This window comes from Chlorocebus sabaeus, chromosome 1 (assembly GCF_047675955.1).
Source record: "Chlorocebus sabaeus isolate Y175 chromosome 1, mChlSab1.0.hap1, whole genome shotgun sequence".
Taxonomy (NCBI): domain Eukaryota; kingdom Metazoa; phylum Chordata; class Mammalia; order Primates; family Cercopithecidae; genus Chlorocebus; species Chlorocebus sabaeus.
This window is the reverse complement of record NC_132904.1, coordinates 106,597,851-106,624,011: the sequence shown is the minus strand read 5'-3', so window position 1 is coordinate 106,624,011 and position 26,161 is coordinate 106,597,851. Positions and strand designations below refer to the sequence as shown.

General features: G+C 36.4%; 1 protein-coding gene across 3 annotated transcripts in view; it reads left to right on the top strand.

Annotated features, from left to right (window-relative positions):
• The window catches only part of RDX (radixin), a 95,035-nt gene that overhangs the window by 38,209 nt on the left and 30,665 nt on the right, over positions 1-26,161 (top strand). For all 3 annotated transcript variants that reach the window (XM_008020782.3, XM_008020779.3, XM_073020900.1), the window contains 8 exons: positions 205-288; positions 486-632; positions 3,023-3,119; positions 4,305-4,468; positions 10,766-10,896; positions 20,965-21,125; positions 22,685-22,777; positions 25,451-25,693. In XM_008020782.3, the coding sequence (XP_008018973.2) occupies positions 205-288; positions 486-632; positions 3,023-3,119; positions 4,305-4,468; positions 10,766-10,896; positions 20,965-21,125; positions 22,685-22,777; positions 25,451-25,693 (1,120 nt within the window). The remainder of the gene's footprint in view (positions 1-204; positions 289-485; positions 633-3,022; positions 3,120-4,304; positions 4,469-10,765; positions 10,897-20,964; positions 21,126-22,684; positions 22,778-25,450; positions 25,694-26,161) is intronic.

The window sequence follows — 26,161 nt, the reverse complement described above, 5'->3', positions numbered from 1 at the left end:
CAATCTAGCCACTTTATTCAGATTGCATCAGTTTTACCTGCACTCGTTTGTGTGTGTATGTAATTTAGTTCTATGCAATTTCATGTTTATTAATTTGTCTGACAACTACCACAGTCAAAGTTACTGAAAGGATTCTCTACTTTTAAAGTGTATGCTTTTGAATCATAAAGTCATTATAATGGGGTTTTTTTTTTGTCCTTTTAGTGTATTGGAACAACACAAACTAACAAAAGAACAGTGGGAAGAAAGAATACAGAACTGGCATGAAGAACATAGAGGAATGTTAAGGTATTTGGGTAGCTATTTTCTATGTTTTTTTTTCCCCCCTCAAATTAATTTCATGTCATTACAGTCATTATTATTACATTATTTGCAAAAGATTATTTGACTTTTGTAAAGTACTAATTTTTAATTCCAGGTATTTTTGCAACTTTAGTTTGATATGCTCCTACTTAAATATATTACATTTAGTTTTATTTCACCAGGGAGGATTCTATGATGGAATACCTGAAGATTGCACAAGATCTAGAAATGTATGGAGTCAACTATTTTGAAATAAAAAATAAAAAGGGAACTGAATTGTGGCTAGGTGTTGATGCTTTGGGTCTGAATATTTATGAGCATGATGACAAGTAAGTAAAGTAGTTGCATAGTGAACTAGTCATTGTTAGTGGTCTAAATGACTTTAATCTTATGTCTTGTTTTTCAGAGTAGTTTCTTGTCTTGATTACCCTTACTACTATTTGTAAACTAAAAGATTAGTTAATGCTACATAGACTTGTAGATATTTTATCTCCATTTTCTTATCACCTTGCAGTTTCAGAGTTTTACTTTTCAGTGTATTTATCAAATGAGATGATTTGCTTTTAATTGTATTGTGCTGCTTTAGCTCTTGTGAGTTATGTCTAGTAACTTAATTAAAATTTGCTCCCTCGATAGGTGAGAAATAATTCTGTAAAATGCTATTATGCTTGACAAATAGGTTGAAATTGAACATACATACGAAATCAGGAGCAATGAGAGAATGAATTCAATAAATATGTCTGTTACATCTTAGAGGATTTTTTTGAACATTTATATAGGAATTGTTTTGAATATGTTTGGACATTAATACAATAGAATATCCCTGTATTATGCATATTGAACACTGTAATTATATCTTCAAATTGACCAAATATTTTTTATTATATGCGTATAATTCATCAATATTTTATTGTATATAACATATATATATTTACATATACATACTATATATGTACTATATAAATACATGGGTAAATACTATATAGAGACAGTATATTATACACATACACATGCAATATAAAATACATCAGACTTTTCAGGATTAATAACTACAATTGTCTTAGACTTTATTTACCATACCACATAAGCATCCAAGTGTATGCCAGTAATTAATACCTTTTCCTGAGGCATTATTCTTTATTCTAGGTTGGCTCCAGAATTTTAGTTTTCATTATTACAGATATCTAATAAAATATTACTTTCAAAGCATGTGTTATTCCAAACAAGAGCATTTTACTATTTTTACCCTAATATCTTCTCATGTTTTTATTACAAAGCAAGTTAGAATGTTATGTCATTCAGAAGAGAAATTTTTGAAAAGCAAAAATGACTTCAAGACTAATTTTTGCGAACTGAATCTTTCTTTTTTGTTTTAGAGAATGGGATCTTGCTGTGTTGCCCAGGCTGGTCTTGAACTCCTGGCCTCTAGCAATCCTCCCGCCTCTGCCTTCTCCAGTGCTGAGATTACAGGCATGAGCCACTGTGCCTGGCTTCTTCATTTTTTTGTTGTTCAGGCACATATTGGAGCAATTTTTTTAAATGTTAAAAAAGTTACTGTATTAGCTTCCAGGCTTACCTCACAAGATTGTTGTGAGAATTATATGAGGCAATTGCTTTAGAATTTTTCAAAGTAGCATATAAATGTAGCATAGTGTTATCTAAAATACTATGTTGCGTTCCTGCAGTCTTCGTTTTAAGCAACTTTGACTTATATCAGGGGCCACGAGAGGGCAGTATAACACGTGCATATTGAGTAAAGAATGTTTTACGTAGTAAAGACTTTGCTGTGCTGCAATACCTATTCTGCTTGAGAACTAAAAGGAATATAAATAGGTAAAAACTCATGCCGTGTTGTCAGAAGCCTGGCTAAAAGATGTCTTCTGGCCAGTATAGGTGTCGAAATCATTTCTCAGTCTTAGTTATTAGGACAATAGGACGATAGTGATGCATTTGGTGGGTAGTCTGAAACAGTAAAATACATGAAAAGGCAGAAACAAAATCACTTACTCCAATATGATTCCCTGTGTCTTTGTGTGTAGGGTGGTAAAAAGGAGGCAGCTGCTGTGTATAGTCTCAAGAGTTTGAATGCCATCTCTACCATTTATGCAAATATTTATGTATGTGAGTGTTTAAAATTTTTAAGTTGAGATATAATTTGTATACCATAAGATTGTTTCAGATATACTGAAAATTAAATATTTTTAGTATGTTCATGAATATCCAGACATTTTCAAATTAAACACAGGAAGGAAGTACTGTTTTTTTTTTGTTGTTTTTTGTTTTTTGTTTTCAGTAACTTGCCCGTAATTCACATGAGAAGTTATAAAGGCCTTTTTTTTTTTTCTGCCTCCTTCTTACACATATTTAAACTGTAGTTGTAGCTTGAATCCAAACAGAATAAACACCGAACAGCTAGTTCAAACCCCAGGAGTCTCAGTTCTACATTCGGGTCACCAGGTAGTTTTTTAAGATAATTTTAGGGAAATATACTGCTTTTAAGGTTCATGACACCTTTATGAAATCTTTGGACAGTTATTTGTTTTATGTGATTTATCAATTTTCCCCTTAAAAGATAAGGTCAACTGTAGTTATGAATTAGTTAATACATTTTGAAAATCTGGAACTCTTAAGATTGGCCATTCAGACAGTTTAGGTCCTAAACAGGAATTGTATTCATTGTTTCCTGCCTTTAATTAAGGAGATGCTCTCATTTTTTAAGGTTAACACCTAAAATTGGTTTTCCCTGGAGTGAAATCAGAAATATTTCATTTAATGACAAAAAATTTGTTATAAAGCCAATCGACAAAAAGGCACCCGTAAGTAATTTCTTTAATGTTTTGTGTATTAACTGTTTAGTATCTGCTCCTTTCCTGTGATATCACTTGAAGAATAACAGTGTTCATTTATTAAATTGCTTCTGAGGAACACTCTCTTTCCATAGGTCAGCTTTCCCAGTGACGAAATAATATATGTTAATTAAAATTCAAAGCTTTAATTTTTTAAAGTAAGATGTAAATATTAGAATTTTATTTTATTTGAGATTCAGTTATAAATAGGTAATATTTATTAGGCTAATGAAAACAATCACCATTCCTAAGAAAAAGTTTTAAAGCATTTCTTCATTGGTGACTAGAATTTAGTAGAGGTAGCCCTGTTCTAAATTAACTTCATTTATACAGTTTTGCTTTATGAACTTTGTATTTTTGTATCTTGAAACCTTTAAGAAATCTTTTTATTTAAATAGATTTTTAAAATTCCTCTAATGTCAAGTATACTCTAGTATCCTAACCCTGTTAGTTATTGAAAAGATAGAAGTAAGGAGAACAGGCTGGGTGCAATGGTTCAGGCCCATAATCCCAGCACTTTGGGAGGCTTGAGAGTGGCAGATCACCTGAGGTGAGGAGTTCGAGACCAGCCTGGCCAACGTGGTGAAACCCCATCTCTACTGAAAATACAAATGTTAGCCAGATGTGGTGGCGCATGCCTGTAGTCCCAGCTACTCGGGAGGCTGAGGCATGAGAATTGCTTGAACCTGGGAGGCAGAGGTTGGAGTGCACTGAGATTGCACCACTGCACTCCAGCCTGCGTGACAGTGAGATTCTGTCTCAAAAAACCAAACAAACAGAAAACCAATTCTAGTTAAAAAAAATTCTACAGCCATGAATTAAGAACCAATTTTGACATTAATGGCAAATGGCGTATAAGGAACAGGTACTCATAGTTACTTTGGAGAACGAAAAGGAATAAATGACGTTTAATGTATTGCAAGGATAAGAATATTAGCCTCTTTACAAAACTGGTAGGATATGAAAAGGTGAGGAACCAGTTACGTGAAAGTATGTCATACTCACTGGGAATTATGAAATTGTATGATTTTTTGATTTCTAAACTATATGTAATATGACATTAAAATTCATACCTCATGTTAAAATTTAGTGCAGATTATTATGAGAGACAGTATCCTTCAGGAAGATTTTAAATTCAGAATACTTTATGTTTAGGATTTTGTTTTTTATGCACCTCGTCTGAGAATTAATAAGCGGATTTTGGCCTTATGTATGGGAAACCATGAACTATACATGCGAAGAAGGAAGCCTGATACTATTGAAGTTCAACAGATGAAGGCTCAGGCTAGGGAGGAGAAACATCAGAAGCAGTTGGAAAGGTATGGAGTTTTTGACCTTTCACTTTTCATTGATAGGAGTAAGCTATCTAAAATTTAAGACTGCTCAGCTTTTTAAATGTACCTGAAATTTGTATTTTTTAGTATTTTCATTATATTAAAATTCAAAGACAGTACTATCACTCTATCCTTTAACAAAATATGTACACTTTTCAAGTTAGAAATCTTTGACAGGTATCTTGGAGAAAATAGTGTCTTGTGACTAATTTCTTGCTTTTCACTGATAGACATTGTTTTGGATATAGTAGTTTGAAATTTTCAAAATTGTTTTACTTGTGACTTGTATTTCTTAATTTTTTCAGGGTAAGAGTGTGCTGAATAGTTAACTTTGAAACAATGTCAGTGACATTGTAGAACACAATTGAAATATCACTGTGCCAAGTAGGGTAACGTCAGTACTCCCTGCCAAAGACCCTAATCTTTTTAACTCTGTTTCTCTTAGACTTAAAAAAGAAACAGTTAAATATATTAAATTGATAATTTTAAAAATTGAATGATAGTGAATAAAACTCATATCAACCCTGGAATCAGATTACTGGGTCCAGTAACATTTATTCCCAAATCTGGTTTTAGATTAATTTCAACTTTGTGCTTTATTGAAAAAATTTAGGGGCCAAACTAAAGTTAACCTGTATTGCATAAATCTTTATGGAACAACGTGATAGTTTTAGAAATAGAGTAGGTCCTTAAAAAAAAAATTGAAGAGCCCTAAACATACATATTTTAAATATTGGATATAAGGTACTTTGTATCTAGTAATTAAGGAAGCCATCTGCTAGATACCATTTTGCTACTATATTTTTAGGTTTTATGTTGAATTATTGTTTTTCTTATTCAACAACTGTTCTGTGTAATTAAGAGATTTTATTGATTTTTACCTATTTTGTAATATTAACTCAAATTATCTGCCTTAGAGAAGTTAATAACACATAACAAAACATTTTTTATATGTGGTTAAGAACCACATAACAAAACATTTTTTATATGGGTATGAAGCTTGTCGGTAATTACTGATTCCACTATTAAAGATACTAAGTTGGTGAGCTGAGCGTGGTGGCATGTGCCTGTAGTCCCAGCTGCTTGGGAGGCTGAGGCAGGAGGATTGCTTGAGCACAGGATTTTGAAGACAATTGGGGCAACAGGCAACATGCAACATAGTAAGATCCTTTGTCTTAAAAAAAAAAAAAAAAAAAAAAAGGGGGGTAATGAGTTGGGTTGTTAACTTTGACGGGCTCTGTCCTTTTTTATTGTGGTCATGTGCTTTAGCATTACATTGTGGTTCTAATCTTAAATGCTTTTTAAAAATACTGTTTATTGGGCTTTACTTTCTATACAGTACATTCTTATCCATCATAGCCTTGCATTTGCCTCTGTCAAAGAGAAGACTTCTTTTAGTTTCTACTTAATTTTTTTTTTTTTTTAAGTAGAGACGAGGTTTCTCCATGTTGGTCAGACTGGTCTTGAACTCCTGACCTTGTGATCTGCCTGCCTCGACCTCCCAAAGTGCTGGGATTACAGGCGGGAGCCACTGCGTCCAGCCAGTTTCTACTTAATTTTTAAAAATCATCTTAAAGCTTTCACTGTCTCTTTAAGGTCTTCTAGCATGAAGGAAATGAGGAATTACTTTTTGTACAGTTCCTGTATCATACTGATCATTCTATTATGCCTAACTGTTCTGCTCATTTGTAATGTTGATATATTATTTACATTCTCAACTTACTATATTTATATGTCCTCCATTTCATGGCTTATAGAGGAGTACTATATGGCTTCTAGTACAGGTAGTGTGTTTACTTAGTATCATTTGGTAATGGTGCTATATTTTAGTTACTCTAAGGCTTAGATGGAAGTGGAAGACTTAAGTTTCTTTTTTGGCACAATAATCCATAGCCTGGATAAATGTTAGAGTTCTTCATTAGTAAGCATTTATTGGCTGCTTTATACTCAGTTGGAATTCAGTAACTTTTATTCAGTTTGAATACCTAGGAGATACATTATTCTAATCACCTAGGAATTGGCAGTCTTTCAGAAATGATGCTGAGTCATTTATTCCCTGCTTTACAGGTCAGAGAGAAATGGCAGCTGTATGTGTGGAAACAATTTTGATTAAGCCCGCTGGCAAAGTAGCCAGCAGACATACCTGGGAGAATGCTCAGAGGTATGCCGCCTGTGCTGCTAGACTCTCTTGGGCAAGAACACTAGTTGGGAAAGAGTAGCAAAGAGACCTCTTTCCCTACAATACTTTGGTATATTTGGCTGTATTTACTCCCTATAATTTTCATAACTTTGGGGTGTTTTTGGCAATGAAAAGGACCTTATACACTATGGGTGGTTATTCCATGTAGTCTTTGCTCTTAAATTATTTGCATCCAAATTGAATTATGACTCATAATTTTTGCATGTTTTTGTATGGCTAAAATTGTTTCCACATGTAAAAACTGAAAGCCCCAAGTTTACAGTTTAGAGTTACATACCCAGGCACCAATTGTAGGTTAGCTGTGGGAGATTCTACATCAAGGCTGGCTAGTGTCATACAAAGAACACAGGCTTTGGAACTAGATAAATCTGAGTTTGACTACTCTTCTAACACTCAACAAACATAATTTTGAGCCTATGTTTCCTTGCTCTTAATATGAAAATAATATTCTTACCTTCAAGGGTTTTCATAAGAAAGCATGACAGTGGTATACAGGCATTTAGCAAAGTACCCGGTATTTAATAAAAAATAGACATTATAGTAATTCCTAATATTATTATAAACTAAGTTGGATATGTTTTTAATATTCATGGAAGAAAAATGAAATTGAACCTGTTTGATCTTTAAAAAGTAAGGTATTCTAAAGTAATTTTTTGCATGTTAATACAAGGAATAATAGTTTATTAATGTTATTTATGTCCTTGAAATAGAACAACTGCGTTGAAATGAGTGTTTTCGAACCCAAACTCCAAATAAAAATATCTGCATCTATTATTAGAATAATCACAAAAGACTTCATGAGGAAAGTGGGACTAAGGCTTGAAAGTTAGAGAGAGGGAGAGATATGTTCAGAAGAAGCAGCCAATATAGATGAATATGTAGAGATAAAAATGTTTGTGGTGTGCCTCTGGGCCAGTGAGGTCCTTTCAAATGAACAGCATCTGGGGGAGCCACAAGATCTTCTTGTTTCATAAAGGAGACAAGACAGGCCTACAAAAACTAGGTATCACTGAGTAATGTAAAGGGTTGAAGGCATTTGTATTATTTGAATGAAGTGTTGGCTGGAGATGGCCATAGTCAGGGTAGGATTCTTGTAAAATGTGAGATGCGAGCCTCACAAAGTACAGTAAACTACAACATGTTTTAAATATTATTATCAGGTTAAGTATCTGCTATATACTTACTGCATTTTTCAGTGGGAAGATCATTCCCCACCCCCTCCCAACTTGCATGTGGCCAGATTATCTCGATTCTCTTTTTGTGCTTCCATATCTCCTTCACCTCCATCCCTGAAGAACAAATGAAACATCAATAGGGAAAAGCTAAATAAAACCAACACATCCATCTCCAGAAAGGGCCATATATGCCAGAGCTGGATATGAAAGGCTCTTAGTTGGTGGAATATGATGGTAGCCTTCTGGTTGAGATCTGGTTTGCAGTGTAAGTCCTTGAGAATTGTCTTGGGACTTTGGGAAAGGAGTAGGGGGAGATAGTTCGCTTGGGAACTGTGGGAGAACTGGATGTGATTGCATAGAGGCTGGGGAGTGGTTGGGTGGTCTAATCAACATCCTAGGGTGGCAGACAACCTGGCATGGAAAAGAATAGCTTTTGGCCATACTAGCAATTACTTGGAAAGTACTGCGCTTTTGCTTCTTTAGCTTTCATACAAAGCCTGATGTTTCAGCTATCTGAAGAACACAGAAAGGTCAGCAGCCGCTGTGGGGGCCACCAGGCCTTTCTTTTGCCCGGAGAGATTGGGAAACGCAAACTTTCCCTTAAACTCATGTCTTTGAGAAGTGTGGAAGCTTGTAACTCCTTAAATCTCTTTGCCTATATATGCTTTATAAATTGAAATAGGATGAAGAGAAAGAGGTGAATGTCCTGCAGAGTGAGCCCAAGTACTGGGGTTAGGTATAGTTATTGGCTCTTCCTCCTTGTTGTCGAGAAAGTACCTCATAGGCATAGGGAACTCCAGAACAGAGATGGAGCTTCCCTTGCGTGAATGACCACCAGGCCCTAGTTTTTTTGTTTTTTATTTGGGAGGGTCTTGCTTAGTTGCCTGCCAGGCTGGAGCACAGTGGTATGATCATAGCTCACTGCAACGTTGACCTCCTGGGCACAAGTGATCCTCCCACCTTAGCCTCCTGAGTAACCAGGACTATGGGTACACACCACCATGCCTGGCTAATTTTTTATTCTTATTTTTAGAAGAGATGAGGTCTCGCTGTTGCCCTGGTCTTGAACTCCTAACCTTAAGCAGTCTTCCCGCCTTTGCCTCCCAGTGTGGTGGGATCTTAGGCATGAACCACCATGCCCATCCTCTCTAGATTCCTAAATGGTGGGAGGATTCATCAAACTAGCAGCAAGGTGTGGTGACCCTTCATGTTTTGACTTGGTGCACCAGGAGGTCACCATCAGTGTCTGACCTCTTGCTGACTTGTGACACCTCTACTTGTTTGCCCCAAAGGGGAGCTCTCTTTTTGTTTTAGGGGCAAATGGGTATCTAGGAGCTGCAGGAATTTTAAAATTTAGGTTTATAAATAAGGGAGAAATCTTTGATAGTAAAACTTTGCTGATGAGTTTATCAGAGACTGCAACTTGAGAAACTAAGGGTTTTGTGCTTGAAATTCAGAATTGATAGCAGCTGGCAATGCTGTCTTTTTGTGGAACATTAAAGCGTACTCGGATAAGTTTCAGAGATGGAATCATAACTGATTTTTTAAGTTATTAAAATAGTGATTTGAATATTGATTCAACTTAAGTAAACAATATTGTCTGATAAGAGTTTCCCCATGTGCCTTTTATTTCTGTTTATATTTTTGGCCCCCAACATAGATTCTGACCCATGGTAGTCTCTTGGTAGATGTTTGGTGAATGAATTTGGCAGTGTTATTTAAAAGAAACACTCTCATCAGGCCCATGGCAGATGCAGCTAAGTGATCAAGGCATTTTTCCCACTGAGCTCTGATGATATTTTTTAAGATCATTAGCCACCTACTATCATTCTAATGGAATTGTGAAAGGAGGTGAAATTGATTTGTCATCTTGTATCTAGGCATAAATGGGTACTACCCAAGAAACTAACTTGGATTAATTCGTTTTTAATGATTGAAAATTGTTGCTCTCCCTGTTGTAAGATACATGCCTTTGTTTGCTCCCTTCAGTCCTTTATTATTTCCCCAGTGGAGGGCTCCTGTTAATCTAAAGATGGCATTTTTGGGGGGCATGGCAACTGTGTGGTTAACTCTTTTGGTACTGACATTTAATTTGTTGTCAGAGTTCATCCCGTATGCAAATGGTAAATCTAATTTTTCCCCCACTAAAGTGTGCCATATAAGCATGTTCCATACACAGGGATATATTTGACAGTTATACTTTACTAGCAGTTTTGTAAACTCATCCTTTGAAGATGTTCCTAAATGTCTAAGTTTTTAATATTTTTAAAAAATAGTCTCAGTGATCTTTATTGTGAACCCACAATAAGTAATACATTGGAACCCAGAACATTATATACATACATGAGTGTATGTATGTCATAGTCCTGTACTTTTAACTATATATACTATTTTGAACACAAGTGTAATACAATGAAAACTCTGTTAAAATATTTATGCTGTTGTTTGTTCTTAGTCGATTCAGTTAGTTCTTAGGGTTCATGTGAATAATATTTCCAATTATTACTATTTTATTTCAATGTTTTTGGAGTATAGGTGGTTTTTGGTTACATGAATGGGTTCTATCACGGTGAATTCTGAGATTTTAGCACACCTGTCACTTGAGCAGTGTACACTATACCCAATATGTAGTCTTTTGTCCCTCACCTGACTCCCAACCATTCCCTCTCAAGTCCCCAAAGTTGATTATAGTACTCTGTCTGCATCCTCATAGCTTTGCTTCCACTTTATAAGTGAGAACATACGGCATTTGTGTGTTCTGAGTTACTTCACTTAGAATCGTGGCCTCCACCTTCATCCAAGTTGCTGCAGAAGACATTATTTTGTTCCTTTTTATGGCAGAGTAGTATTCCATCACATGAATAATATTTCTATTAATTTGTAACAGCAATTGCAATTCCTTTTAAGGGCACAATTAGAGAATGAAAAGAAGAAAAGAGAAATAGCAGAAAAGGAAAAGGAAAGAATAGAACGTGAAAAGGAAGAGCTAATGGAACGTCTGAAGCAAATTGAAGAACAGACAATTAAAGCCCAGAAAGGTAAAAGCTTCTTTTTGAGAATGGATTAAAAATTATTATTGCTCTGTTGTCAGATAGTGGTATTTTTTTTTACTACTCTTATACCTTATTTGTTATATAGGACAATTGTGTATTTAATTGCCAAATTAATACTTAGTGGAATCACATCATAAACATGTTTCACTAAGACAGATTCATTTAATACAGTGCTGATGTTTCTCTTAAACACGCAAATATTTTTCTTAGTTTTTTATTTTAAACATGCAAGTATTTTTCATGTGTATTTTTAAATAATTGTAAATGACTGTATACATGGGCTCTATAAACAGAAAACACATATCCAATACATTATGGCATTTAAACAAAAATATGCAATGCTTTATGGCTGTATAAGTAAGGCATTTAAGTAATTTAAAGTAATTTAAGCTATTCTGACTATATGAACTTTTTTGGAACTCAGGTCCTAAAAAGATTTTCTTTTATTCTACTAGAAAATACACAGCACAGAGACGTGTTATGTCTTTTGTTTGTTTTTGGTAATATGTTTGGAAGAACTTACTTCTTAGGCAATATATAACCAAAGTGCTACTGTATATAGAAAGGATACACTGGATTTATAATATGTGGTTTATATTAAGTAACTTTAGGATATACTACTTTCACTCAGCAAATAGTGGAGAAAGCAAGAAAAAAAAGTATTGCATGAATAAAATGTTTTTCTCCTCTCTAAGCAGCAGGCTCTCAGAGGTAACGTGAAGTCTACACTATTTGTGAAAGCTGTATTTAATAACCTGGTTTCCTGCAATTGGTAAAACAAGCTATTCAGTTCTGCTGGAAATAGTCAACATGGGTTGAATATCCCTTGTTTAATGCTTGGGAACAGAAGTATTCCGATTTTGGGATGTTTGCATTGTCCTATTGAGCATTTCAAATCTGAAAATCCAAAATCTGAGCTTTTTTTTTTTTTTTTTTTTTGGAGAGACACAATCTTGCTCTGTCATCCATGCTGGAGTACAGTGGCGTGATCTCGGCTCGCTGCAACCCTGCCTTCCGGGTTCAAGCTGTTCTCCTGCCTGAGCCTCCCAAGTAGCTGGTATTACAGGCGTACTCCACCAGGCCCAGCTAATTTTTGTATTTTTAGTAGAGAGAGGGTTTCGCCATGTTGGCCAGACTGGTCTTGACCTCCTGACTTCAAGTGATCCACCCGCCTTGGCCTCCTAAAGTATTGGGATTACAGGCGTGAGCCACTGTGCTTGACCCTGGGCATTTTCTTTGAATGTCATGTTGGTGCTTAAAAAGTTTTAGATTTTGGAGCATTTCAGATTTCAGATTTTTTGGATTAGGGATACTCAGTCTTTAGTCTTATTTAAGCTACATTTTGATTTCTAACACCAGCCTGCTGTGGTGGAGACATACTCTTGAGCAATGAGTAGAATAATTGTGAGGGAGAGTAGCTAGAGGGGAAAGCCACAAAAATTGCTATAAATGCACAAGCTGATTGATCATTTCAATTCCAAGAGGACTAGAAAAATACTTCTAGGAGAATAGATAGTAATAACCTAGGTTTTATTCTCACTCATTGGAAGACTCACTTCTCAGAGCCATGAAAGCCCTAGAAACTAATTCAGCTGAATGCCCAAGGGTAGTAAAGCATTTGTTTTCAGACCACAACTCAGGGGCAGAACTCGTTTCCTGAATTGCACTTGATGCTGTTTCTGCCACCCTAGGTACCTATTTTAAAAAATCGATCAGAAAAGACATTTATGAAGTGTTCCTACTTTGTGCTGCATTCTAGGAATACAAAGATTTAGCATAGATGGGAGTAAAGCCTGTAATTGACAGAAATACATACATAAAAATATTAATAAAGTGAGATAATGTGTGCTAAGTGCCACGTGAATAGTATAGGCAATGCTCCTAGAGGAAGAATGCTGTAAAAAATGTGGATTGTACCGAAGTATGTTAAAGTTTAAAAACATTACTGATCTGATTTTAAAGAAAATATTAAATCATGGCACTTTATCATTGATATGTTTTCTGGAGAAAATAGCTATTTACTAAATCTTTCAATCTCATTTAGGGCATATAATAAAAATGTTATTGATTTACAAGTTAAGAAGCACTAGAGAATATAAAGAAGAAAGAGCAGAAGAAAGAATATAGAGCATTGCTACCAAGATAATTTCAAATCAGTCATCTTAAGGCAAAGGACATCCAATTTTTAAAAAATTTCTTCTAATAAAGCTTGCCCAGGCTGTCCTAAAGTGTGCACGATTGTCTTATAATTTATGCTAATTCTCATACAAATTCAGTAACTTTGGCCATATCTAAGTCATGATTTAATAGACCAATTTGTAATTTTTTATTTAAGAAGAAACTTTTTTATACTTACTGTAATTTTAAATTTTTAAATTTGAAGTCATTATTATTTTAAGTGAATCATTAATGATTAATCAGGGTCTCATAATTAATCAGGGTCTTATTCTGTTGCACGGGGTGGAGTGCAGTGGTGTGATCAAGGCTTACTGTAGCCTCAAACTCCTGGGCTCAAGTGATTGTCCCGCATTGGCGTCCCAAAGTGCTGGGATTATAGGCATGAGCCATTGCACCCAGCCTTATAGTTGTATTTTTTAAAAAACAAAAATTTGGCCAGGTATGGTGTCTCATGCCTGTAATCCCAGCACTGTAGGAGACTGAGGCAGGCAGATCACTTGAAGTCAGGAGTTCAAGACCAGCCTGGCCAACATGGTGAAACCCCATCTCTACTAAAAATACAAAATTAGTGGGTGCCTGTAATCCCAGCTACTAGGGAGGCTGAGGCAGGAGAATCACTTGAACCCAGGAGGCAGAGATGGCAGTGAGCCAAGACTGCACTACTGCACTTCTGCCTGGATGACAGAGGAAGACTATCTCCAAAAAAAAAAAAAAAAAAAAAAAAAAATCATTGAAGTAGACATAGAGTAATATACATATTTCTCAAGTATGAGGCTCAATTTTTACAAAGTCAATTTACTCCCATAAGTGCCCTGAACATGACAGAGAAATTATCTGCCCTCAGTGTCTCCTTTTCTCTTTTTCTTTTAACCTCAAATGTGATTTCTGTCATTCTGACTTATACCATCATATAGAGCTTAGTTTTGTTTATCGTTTTCTAATAGCTTTGTTGAGATATAGCTTATAATTTACATACCATGTAATTACCCATTTGAAGTATGCAGTTTAAGGGTTTTAAGGGTTTTTAGTATATTCACAAAGTTGTACAGCTATCACTATAATCAATTTTAGAACATTTTCATTATTCCAAAAAGAAATCCCATACCCATTAGCAGTCTCTCCCATTTCTTCTCAGTACCCCTTCCCTTTGCTCTAGACAACCACTAATCTTTCTCTAAAGATTTGTCTGTTCTAGACAATCATATGAATGGAATCATGCAAAATGTCTTTTGTGACTGGCTTCTTTTGTTTAATATAACATTTTAAAGGTTCGTTCGTATTGTGGCATTTACCAGCACTCCACTCTATTTTTTTTTTTTTTGAGACGGAGTCTCGCTCTGTTGCCCCAGGTTAGAGTGCAAAATGGCGTGATCTCGGCTCACTGCAACCTCCACCTCCCAGGTTCAAGCAATTCTTCCGCCTCAGCCTCCTGAGTAGCTGGGATTACAGGCACCCACCATCACACCCAGCTAATTTTTGTATATTTAGTAGAGACGGGGTTTCACCATGTTGGTCAGGCTGGTCTCGAACTCATTTTATGGATATGGTATATTTTATTTATTTGTTTGAAATCTGATGTTTTTGATTGTTTCCAGTATTTGACTAAGGTGACTAATGCTGTTATGAACATTTGTTGTGTAGGTTTTTGGTTTTTGTATGTCTTCATTTCTTTTGGGTGTATACCAAAGGAGTGGAATTGCTGGGTCGTGTGGTAACTGTCTTTAACTTTTTGAGGAACTGCCACATTGGTTTCTAAAGTGACTGTACCATATTACATTCCCACCAGCAAGTTTGATTTCTCCACATTTCACCAATACTTATTAATGTTTGTCTTCTGGATTATAGTAATCTTAATGGGTATGAAGTGGTATCTTAGTTTTTATTGCATATCTCTAATACCTGGTGACGCTGAGTGTGTTTCCATGTGCTTTTTGGACATGCATATTGCATGTGTCCCTTTTGTTTTTTTCTAAGACAGTGTGTTGCTCTGTCACGCAGGCTGGAGTGCAGTGGCATGATCCCGGTTCACTGCAGCCTCAGTCTCCGAGGTTCAAGCAATTCTCATGCCTCAGCCTCCCAAGTAGCTGGGATTACAGGTGTGCAGCACCACGCTTGGCTAATTTTTATATTTTTAGTAGAGACAGGGTTATACCTTGTTGGCCAGGCTGGTCTCCAACTCCTGGCCTTAAGCAATCTGCCTGCCTTGGCCTCCAAAATTGCTGGATTACAGGCCTGAGCCACTGCACCCAGCCATGAATCAGTTTTTATTCCTGTTACTAATGATTGAAAGTACATTTGCTCTATGCCCTTACCAATTGTTCCACTAGTTTATTGTTAGGGTTTGGTTTTGTTAGCCATTCTGGTGCATATATAGTGAATATACAGGTTAAGCATCCCTCATTCAAAATTCCAAAATCTGCAGTGCTGTCAGTAAGCATTCCCTTTGAGTGTCCTGCAAATGCTCAAAAAATTTAGGAATTTGGAGTAATTTGGAGTTCAGATTTTTGGATTAGGATACTCTGTCAGTAGTTTATTTCTTGATTACCAGTGATGATAAATATTTCATGCTTTTCAGACCACATGGTCTGTGTCCCTTCACCTCTGCTATTGCAGTGTGAAAGCAACCGTGTACTATAATACCTAAACAAATGAGGGTGGCTATGTTCCAGTAAAACAAAAAAAAAAAGCATTAGATTGGGTTTACTCCATGAGCTGTAGTTTGCTAACTCCTGTATTAACTCAGTTAATTGGAGAGGAAACAGCAGAAACCATTTACGGGATATATGACTGTTAAAAACCTTCCTTTTTTAGAAGAGACTGGAGTAGACCTGATGTTTTCAGAGTTCGTTTTAAATGTTTTTTAAAACTTACACTTTTATACAATTCTTAGTATACCACAAAATAGCTATGCCTTATCTGTCATTTTTCAAATTGACCTTTATTACAAAAAGCTGATAAAAATGAATATTGGGGAATGTTTCAAAATTTAAGTTTGTGATCCAGACTTATTTCTCTTTTGCATAGTACGGAAACAATTTTTATTATGAGAGAAAATAGAGCATTGAGGTTTTTGGCTGTTTAAAAATTTTTTTTATTTTTATTTTTTATTTTTTGAGACAAAGTCTTGCTCTTGTCCCCCAGGCCGGAGTGTGATGGTGCAATCTTGAGTCACTGCAACCTCCGCCTCCCGGGTTCAAGCGATTCTCCTACCTCAGCCTCCCGAGTAGCTGGGGTTACAGGCGCCTTCCCCCATGTCTGGCTAATTTTTGTATTTTTAGTATAGAGACGGGGTTTCACCATGTTGGCCAGGCTGTTCTCAAACTCCTGACCTCATGTGATCCGCCCGCCTCGGCTTCCTAAAGTACTGGGATTACAGGCGTAAGCCACCGTGCCCAGTCAGTTTTTTGCCTTTTTAAGTAATGTAGTTCGTTGGTACAAAATATATTGGGAATGTTGTGCAGCCATCACCACTATCCAGCTCCATAATTCTTTTCATCTTGTGAAACTAAAACTCTGCACCCATTAAACAATCCCCATTTCCCCCCTCCCCACAACCCCTGGCAACCACCATTCTACTTTTTGTCTTTGTGATTTTGAGTATTCTGCCTGTATAAGTGGTATCATACAGTATTTGTCTTTTTGTGACTGGCTTATTTCACTTAACATAATGTCCTCAAGGTTCATCCATGTTGTAGCATATGTCGGAATTTCCTTCCTTTAAGGCTGAATGATATTCTATTTGTATACCACATTTTGCTTACCTGTGTATCTGTTGATGGGCACTCAGGTTGCTTCTGTGTTTTAGTTATTGTGAATAATGCTGTTATGAACATGGATGTTCAGATACTGCTTTGAGACCCTGCTTTCAATTATTTAGTTATTTGTTTGCTTGTTTAGATGGAAGATAAAACCATGAGCTTTGTGGGTGTTGTTTTATATATCAGTCAATCAGATGAAAAGAATTAATCATAAGAAAAGTTTGAGGCTAGGTGCAGTGGCTCACACCTGTAATCCCAGCACTTGGGGAGGCCAAGGCAGGTGGATCACCTGAGGTCAGGAGTTTGAGACCAGCCCGGCAAACATAGTGAAACCCCGTCTCTACTAAAAATACAAAAATTAGCTGGGTGTGGTGACGCACGTCTGTAATCCCAGCTCAGGAGACTGAGGCAGGAGAATTGCTTGAACTTGGGAGGCGGAGGTTGCAGTGAGCTGAGATCGTGCCACTGTACTCCAGCCTGGGCAACAGAGAGAGACTCCATCTCAAAAAAAAAGAAAAGTTTGATAGGCCAGCTTGATTGTCTGAATTTTAGAAGACAGATTCTAAAATGAGTAATCCTAGAATTTAGCTATGGTAACATACAGTGCTATGTACATTTTATCTTTATAGCCAAATGGCCACATAGAATTTTTATATTATTTATTTTTTATTGAGGTAAAATGTACATATATAATGAAGAATATATACATCTTTACCCTTTTTTTTTTTTTTTTTTTTCCCTTTTTTCTTTTTTTTTGAGATAGAGTCTCACTCTGTCGCCCAGGCTGGAGTGCAGTGGTGTTATCTTGGCTCACTGCAATCTCTGCCCCCTGGGTTTCAGTGTTTCTCCTGCCTCAGCCTCCCGAGTAGCTGGGATTACAGGTGCCCACCACCACGCCCGGCCAATTATTTGTATTTTTAGTAGATACAGGGTTTTGCCGTGTTGGCCAGGCTGGTCTCGAACTCCTGACGTAAGGTGATCTGCCCACCTCTGACTCCCAAATTGCTGGGAGTATAGGCATGAGCCACCGGGCCCAGCCATCTTTACCATTTTTAAGTATACCGTTCAGTAGTAATAAATACATTTATATTCTTTTTTTCCTCCCTTCAGTTCCCTCCACCCACTTCCTGGCCTTTGGTAACTACCAGTTTATTTATCTTTATGAGATCCACCTTTTTAGCTCTGACATATGAGTGAGAACATTTCACTTAACATAATGGCTTCCAGTTCCATCCATATTGCTGCAGATGACAGGATTTCATTTATTTTTGTGGCTGAATAATATTCCATAGTGTGTATATGCCACATTTTCTTTATCCATTCATTTATTGATGGGCACTTAGGTTGACTTCATGTTTTGGCCATTGTGAATAGTGCTACAATAAACATAGGAGTACAACTATCTCCAATGTATTGATTTCCTTTGTTTTGGATATAAACACCCAGTAGTGATATTGCTAGATACTATGGTAATTCCATATTTTTAGTTTTTTGAGGTCTGTCTATAATGTTCTACAAAGCGGTCTTACTAAATTGCATTCCCACCAATAGTGTATGAGTGTCCCTTTTCTCTACATCCCTGCCAGCATCTGTTACTGCCTTTTTTTTTTTTTTGTAAACGGAGTCTTCCTCTATCGCCCAGGCAGCCTTCACGTCCCGGGTTCAAGTGATTCTTAGCCTCTGCCACCCAAGTACCTGCGATTACATGCATCACCATGCCCAGCTAATTTTTATAAATTCCAAAGTCCTGGGATTTACAGGCGTGAGCCACCTTGCCCAGCCTTGCCTGTCTTTTTGATACAAGCCATTTTGACTGGGGTGAGATGATATCTCATTGTGGTTTTGATTTATATTTCTGTGATTATAGTGTTTAACATTTTTTTCATATAGCTTTTGGCCATTTGTACATCTTTTGAGAAATGTCAGTTCAGATGTTTTGCCCATTTGTAAATGAGATTATTTGGTTTTCTGCTATCGAGTTTGAGTTCTTTATATATTCTGGTTATTAGTCCTTTTTTAGATAGTTTGTAGACACTTTCTTCGTTCTTTAGTTTATCTCTTCACTTTGTTGGTTGTTTCCTTTGCTATACAGAGCTTTTTAGCTTGATACAATACCTATTATCTCTCTTTGCCTGTGCCTTTGTGGTCTTACACAAAAAACCTTTACCTAGATCAGTGTCCTTTTTTCACTTCTTTGGGTAGATTGATTCCTAGGTGTTTTATTTATTTATTTTTTTAAAGCTATTGTAAATGGAATTGCTTTCTTGGTTTGTTTTTCAGATTGTTTACTGTTGGTGTATATAAATGGCTACTGATTTTTTTAAATTTTAGTTTTTAAGAAGAGATGGTGTCTCACTCTATTGACCAGGCTGGTCTCAAACTCCTAGCCCACGCAATCTTCCCACTTTGCCCTTCGAAAGTACTGGGATTACAGGCATGAGCCACCATGCCCAGCCCTGATTTTTTAATGTTGATTTTGCATCCTGCAACTTTACTGAATTCATTTATCAGTTCCAGCAGTTTTTTTTTGTTTTTTTTTTTGGTAGGATCTTTAGGTTTTTCTAGGTATAAGATCATGTTATCTGCAAATAATGTTAATTTGACGTCTTTCCTTCCACTTTGGATACCCTTTGTTTTTTCTTTTTTCTTTCTTCTTCCTCTTCCTCTTCTTCTTTTTTTTTTTTTTTTTTTTTTTTTGGCCTAATTGCTGTGGTTTTTGTATTATTTTATTAAGAATTTAAAACCTAACCAAAGAGTCATTCTTCTCCAACCCTCTCAAAACCTTTCAAGTGTTTTGTTTTGTTTTGTTTTGTTTTGTTGTTGTAGTTTTTGAGACAGAGTCTTGCTCCGTTGCCCAGGCTGGAGTGCAGTGGTGCAACCTTGGCTCACCGCACTCTCCGCCTCCTGGGTTCAAGCGATTCTTCTGCCTCAGCCTCCCCAAGTAGCTGGGATTACAGGCGCCCACCACCATGCCTGGCTAATTTTTGTATTTTTAGTAGAGATGGGGTTTCACCAGGTTGGCCAGTCTGGTCTCAAACTCCTGACCTCAAGTGATCCACCCACCTTGGTCTCCCAAAGTGCTGGGGATTACAGGCATGAGCCACCACACCCGGCCTAAAACCTTCCAAGTCTTAACTGCAGTTACTTAACTAGTTCTGATCAAGACCAACAAAATTAAGGACAGTAAGTAAAAGCTTGTAAGTTACAGTTAGCTTTCAAATTTCATGACATACACATTCTGTTAGTATACAGTAAGGGAGAATCATTCTTTGTAGGACCTTGTACTGTCTTAGTAGGTGGCATTCTGTTGTCTTCTGTCACAGGGCTTAAATAATTGTCAAAATAATATTTAAAGTTAGAACTTTTAAACTCTCTTAAAAATTTATTTTCCTTTCCTGTTCAACTCATTGGAATAAGAAAAGAGATTTGATTTAGTGATCTATACACTTAAGGATTAAAATTCATGTTATTTATCTCCCAATATTACTTATCTTCATGCCGTAGGAAGTGATATATACCAGTAACTCACATTTTTCAATAATTCATATAATTTACATCAAAATTCCTATTTTTAAGTCAGTAAATACTGTTTTCAATCTTAATTTCTTGGATTTACTTATTAGTTTAGGTAAGTAAAAACTTAATGGTAAGTGTTAAAAATGTATTATAGATTTCTGAAACATGGCAGTTTGTTTACTGAGATCAAAACTTTACATGGAGAGATTATTTCTTAAAAACAAAGTTATGTGCTTGTAGCCTTTTTACATAACTTGAATTGCAAAAGATTTTCATGTCTCTTTAAAAATTATTAGGCTTTTGCCAAGTTAGAAATGAGGTATAGCGCCTGTAGTCCTAGCTACTAGGGAGGCTGAGGTGGGAGGATTGCTTGAGCCCATGAGTTAGAGGCTGCAGTGAGCTATGATTGTGCCACTGCACTCCAGCCTGGGCAACAGAGCAAGACCCTGTCTCAAGAAAACAAAGAGGTATATACGTATTTACTTGTGTGCTAATTTTTAGAAACTGAACAGATTTGATTTCTTGCTACTATTTTAGCTTCTTTTGATAATGAGAATGTTTGGAATTAATCACTGTTGGGGGGAATACACATATTTCACAGAACTAGAAGAACAGACTCGAAAAGCTCTAGAACTGGATCAAGAACGAAAACGAGCAAAAGAAGAAGCAGAACGGCTTGAAAAAGAGCGTCGAGCTGCTGAAGAGGCGAAGTCTGCCATAGCAAAACAAGCTGCCGACCAGATGAAGAATCAGGAGCAGCTAGTAAGGAACTGTCTTCTTAGAGAAAAAAGTTTAAATAAAAGCATAGAGTGAACCCTCTAAAAAGAAAAAACAAAAAGCAACCATTTTGTGCTTTCTGGAAAGCAATCCAAAGATAATATGTAACTTAATAACAAAGTGTGGACAAAAACCTAAAACTTTTATTTCTGCCTAAACAAAAACCTAAAAATACAAAAGAATAAGATTTTTTTTTTTTTTTTTGAGACGGAGTCTCGCTCTGTCGCCCAGGCTGGAGTGCAGTGGCCGGATCTCAGCTCACTGCAAAGCTCCGCCTCCCAGGTTCACACCATTCTCCTGCCTCAGCCTCCCGAGTAGCTGGGACTACATTAGCTGGGACTACAGGCCCCTGCCACCTCTTTTTTTGTATTTTTTAGTAGAGACGGGGTTTCACCGTGTTAGCCAGGATGGTCTTGATTTCCTGACCTCGTGATCCGCCCATCTGGGTCTCCCAAAATGCTGGGATTACAGGCTTGAGCCACCGCACCCGGCCGATATTTTTCTATAGATTATTTGTAAATGGAGTCTGTTGTCAGTAAAAGGTTCTGATTCACTTTGACATTGGACAGATTCCACAATAAGTCAGTTGGCATCTTTTGCTTTAGATAAATTAATATGTTATAGTTCCTATGAGATAACTATAGGCCATAATTGGTTGGAGTTTTTTGTTTATTTAGTGGACTTGCAAATAACGAGGTATAAGCATGTTACTTAAAAGATCCTGGATTTAAATATTAGTTCACACATGCTACTTGCTATGTATGTGTCTTTGGGTCTTTCTGAGCCTCAGTTCCTTCCCTTTGAAAACAGGAATGATGGCTGGGTGCAGTGGCTCACGACTGTAATCCCAGCATTTTGGGAGGCTGAGGCAGGCGGATCACCTAAGGTCAGGAGTTCAAGACCACCCTGACCAACATGGCAAAACCCTGTCTCTACTAAAAATACAAAATTAGCCAGGCATAGTGGTGCACACCTGTAATCCTAGCTACTTTGGGAGGCTGAGGCAGGAGTATTGCCTGAACCCGGCAGGCGGAGTTTGCGGTGAGCTGAGATTGTGCCACTGAGCTCCAGCCTGGGAGACAGAGCAACACTCCGTCTGGAAAAAAAAAAAAAAAAAAGGAATGATACTACCTGTTAGGATTATTGGGGAATTACATGAGATGATTTGACAAAGTGCCATTTAAAGTATATATACCATTATATAAATATATTTTCTCTTTTGTAGACTTTAACAAATAGTTTATTGATGAAAGTTTTTTTAAAAAAGCTTTTAAGTTACACATTTTAAGTTCCTGCTACTGAAAGCAGGATTAACTGCTTGTCTGTAGAATAATAGTAATCTTTTAATTTTGTCTCCTCCTTAGCTCATTACTTCAAGGACTTATTGTAAATAAGCTATTTAAGATCTTAAGAAATACTGTATTTTTTTAAATGGAAGACTATCTAAGAAAAACATAAACAGCCTAAGCATGTACATTAAAGCTTTGTTGACTTATAAGATTATTCAAAATATGTTAATCTTGGAATTATATTGTTTACTTTAGGCAGCAGAACTTGCTGAATTCACTGCCAAGATTGCACTTCTAGAAGAAGCCAAGAAGAAAAAGGAAGAGGAAGCTACTGAATGGCAACACAAAGTAATCATTTGTTCATTTACTAGCTTTTATTGAATAGCTTTGAATAGCTTTTGTACCCAGGATTATGCTGACTTTATAGAGATGAATATAAGTTACTGTCATAATTTAGAGTGGGAAAAATACTTGTGTATGTGTATTGTAAATATTTATCTACGGATATAAACCAAGTACTTTGGGAACACAGAAGAGGTGATTAATTTCTGTGGGGTCCAGAGAGTTGTTGGGAGACCCATATACATTTAAGCTGGGTCTCGAATAATGAATTAAATTTTGGGGGTACGAAAGATTGGGACATAAGATTGGGAATAGTTAGAGACTGAAGAGGTGGTCATTCCAGACAGAGGGAACTGAATGACTATAGGAAGTATGAATGTATGTAATAGATTTGAGGATAACCAATAAGCAGCCGAAGCTTTGTGTTGTTCAGAAATGTTGGAAGATGTAGCCCTCAAGTTAGATAATAGGGAATTGTGAAGGGCTTTAAATAAATGCTCTGCTACACCAAGGCAGTGGGAGTATCAATTGACTTGGGGCTTAGAAGATTTCAAAACAGGATTGTAACATGATCAGATATGATTTTCTAAAAACCATGTAGTGATCAGTGTGAAGAAAGGATTGGGATAGTGGATACTTAAGAGATAAAGACCCAAACTGAGGATGTGGAAATGAGAATAAAGAGGAATGGGAAGAGAGAAGAGACATTTTGTGGTAGACACAAAAGGGCGTGGCAACCAGTGATTGGATATGAAGTTGAATTATTTTTATTTTTTTTGAGACATGGTCTTACTCTGTGTCCCAGGCTGGAGTGCAGTGGCACAATCATAATTCATTGCAGCCTTGAACTCCTGGGCTCAAGGGCTCCTCCCCGCTCAGCCTCTGCAGTAGCTGAGACTACAGGCATGCGCCATCATTTTTATTTTTGTTGAAATAGAGGTCTTGCGATGTAGCCCAGGTTGGTCTCGAACTGCTGGCCTCAAGCAGCCCTCCCCTCTCAGCCCCCAAAGTGCTGGAATTATAGGTGTAAGCCACTGTGTGCAGCTGATACTGAGATTTCTAATATGAGTCCTAAGTACATGAAACCACTATTGTCTAAAGTAGCACACAGTTGTAAAATCAGGCTTTGATTGGAGGGATGGGGGACTATAAGATAATGAGAGTTTAATTCAAATGACAGTAACTCTTAAATGAAAAGATAATTTTTTTACACCCAAAGATGATATTTAGTTTTAGAAGATGATTTTTCTACAATAAAATGTACTTATACAGAAAACAGTTTTCTTTTACTCTTAAGTAAATCTTAAGGTTTCTTTTACTCTTAAGTAAATTTTAAGTAAGTAGCAGTTTAAATTTCATTGGGAAGTTTTAGATGTATTGAAAATTAGTTGTATATAAATAAAACTACAAAAGGAATTCCACTGTTAATTTCCCAGTTACTCTACTTTGTTATTAGAATTTTTTAGATCCCTTTTAGGGATGATTTGTGAAATTTAGAGACACGTAAACTTTTAAAAAATCAGCATATTACAGATATCAAGTCTGTGAATTATAGAAAATTAGAAAATGCACACAAAAGACAATTGTATTCCCATAAACTAGGGGCAGTACTGCAAAACCTTAGTACATATCCTTCCAGGATACTTCCTGTTTATATTTTCAACGTGAAATCTTACTGTATGTACTATTTCATTTTAGTGTATTTTCATCTCATAGAATATTAGGCTATATTCAGAATTTCCCAAGAAGTCTCATAGCTAATTTGCCAGACAAGTGTTCAGAGGACTTTACATTGTCTCTATTTGCTGTAAGTCTCTTTTAATGGAGGGCAGTTTCTCTTTGTATTATTTTGATTTATTGAAGGGACCTACAGAATGTCCCAGCTCCTGTATTTGTTTAGTTCTTTCCTTGTGTCATTGACCTTATCCTTTAACTCCAGTATTTCCTGTGAACCAGAAGTTAGATCTAGAACCTGGGGAATTCAAATTAAATGTTTTTGACTACAGTGCATCAGAGGTGAGAATTCCATATAATTTAACATCTAAACTGGAGCACTTTTGAGAAAAAGGGGATATTGTTCATAATTACACCAGGACAACAGTGTAACAGGACTTTTCCAGGTAAACCAAGATGATATGATCACCCAAATAATTGGTGATGTTAGATATTTCAGATTGTATCATATCAGAAGACAGTATCTAGTTAACTCACCATTACTATTTGTTAGTGATCATTGGATTTGAGTAAAGACAGTCTCATTCCTCCATTTTTCGGTTACATTTTCCGCTTGTGGCTCAAATAAAATCTATTCGGCATAGGATTCTTCGGCATTATACGAATATCCATTTCTCATCAGCTGTTTGCACAACAATTTTAGCAAACAGTTGATAATCCTTGCCAGAATTAGTACTTATTTTTTTTGCATGTATGCTTGTTTTTCTTTTAACCTGTCACTGACTTGAAGCTTGCAGAATTAGTAATTCTAATGGGATTTGCATAATAATGCTTTTGATTTTCTCCTTTACCTGTTGGCATTCTTTTATGAAAATAGAGCTTTCATAAATAGGGTTTATTTCATTACCTTGAAATATAGTTTCTGTTAAAAAAGCAGTATAACTTGATTGTTTTAATTACTAATTTTTGAACTAAGTTGCTCATAAACGTATTTTTAATGTTCAGGCTTTTGCAGCCCAGGAAGACTTGGAAAAGACCAAAGAAGAGTTAAAAACTGTGATGTCTGCCCCGCCTCCACCTCCACCACCACCAGTCATTCCTCCAACAGAAAACGAACATGATGAACATGATGAGAATAATGCTGAGGCTAGTGCTGAATTATCAAATGAAGGGGTAATGAACCATAGAAGCGAGGAAGAACGTGTAACAGAAACACAGAAAAATGAGCGTGTTAAGAAGCAACTTCAGGTATTTAAAATTTGCAGTTGTATGCACATTTGAAATATAGTTTGCATTTTCCCCATCTTAGACAAACTTAGTTAAAAAGAACATAGAAGTTTTCATACTGACTGGCCTTGTGATTGGTTTGTGGGTATTTGGCCTATAGTCGTTATTTCATTTCTTCCGTTGTGTGAACCCATTAGCAAATACCTGTTAGCTTTGAATAAACAGACCTTAGTGAGTTATTTAATTACAACTTGACCCATTTTAAAAGGTATAAAGTATTCTAATGTGTTGAAAAACAAATGAATTTAGTTTTTAATCAGTAATATGTACATTGAGGGCCAGGTACAGTGGCTCACACCTGTAATCCCACACTCTGGGAGGCCGAGGCAGGTGGATCGCTTGAGGCCAGGAGTTCAAGACCAGCCTGGCCAACATGGTGAAATTCTGCCTCTACCAAAAATACAAAAATTATCTCGGTATGGTGGTATG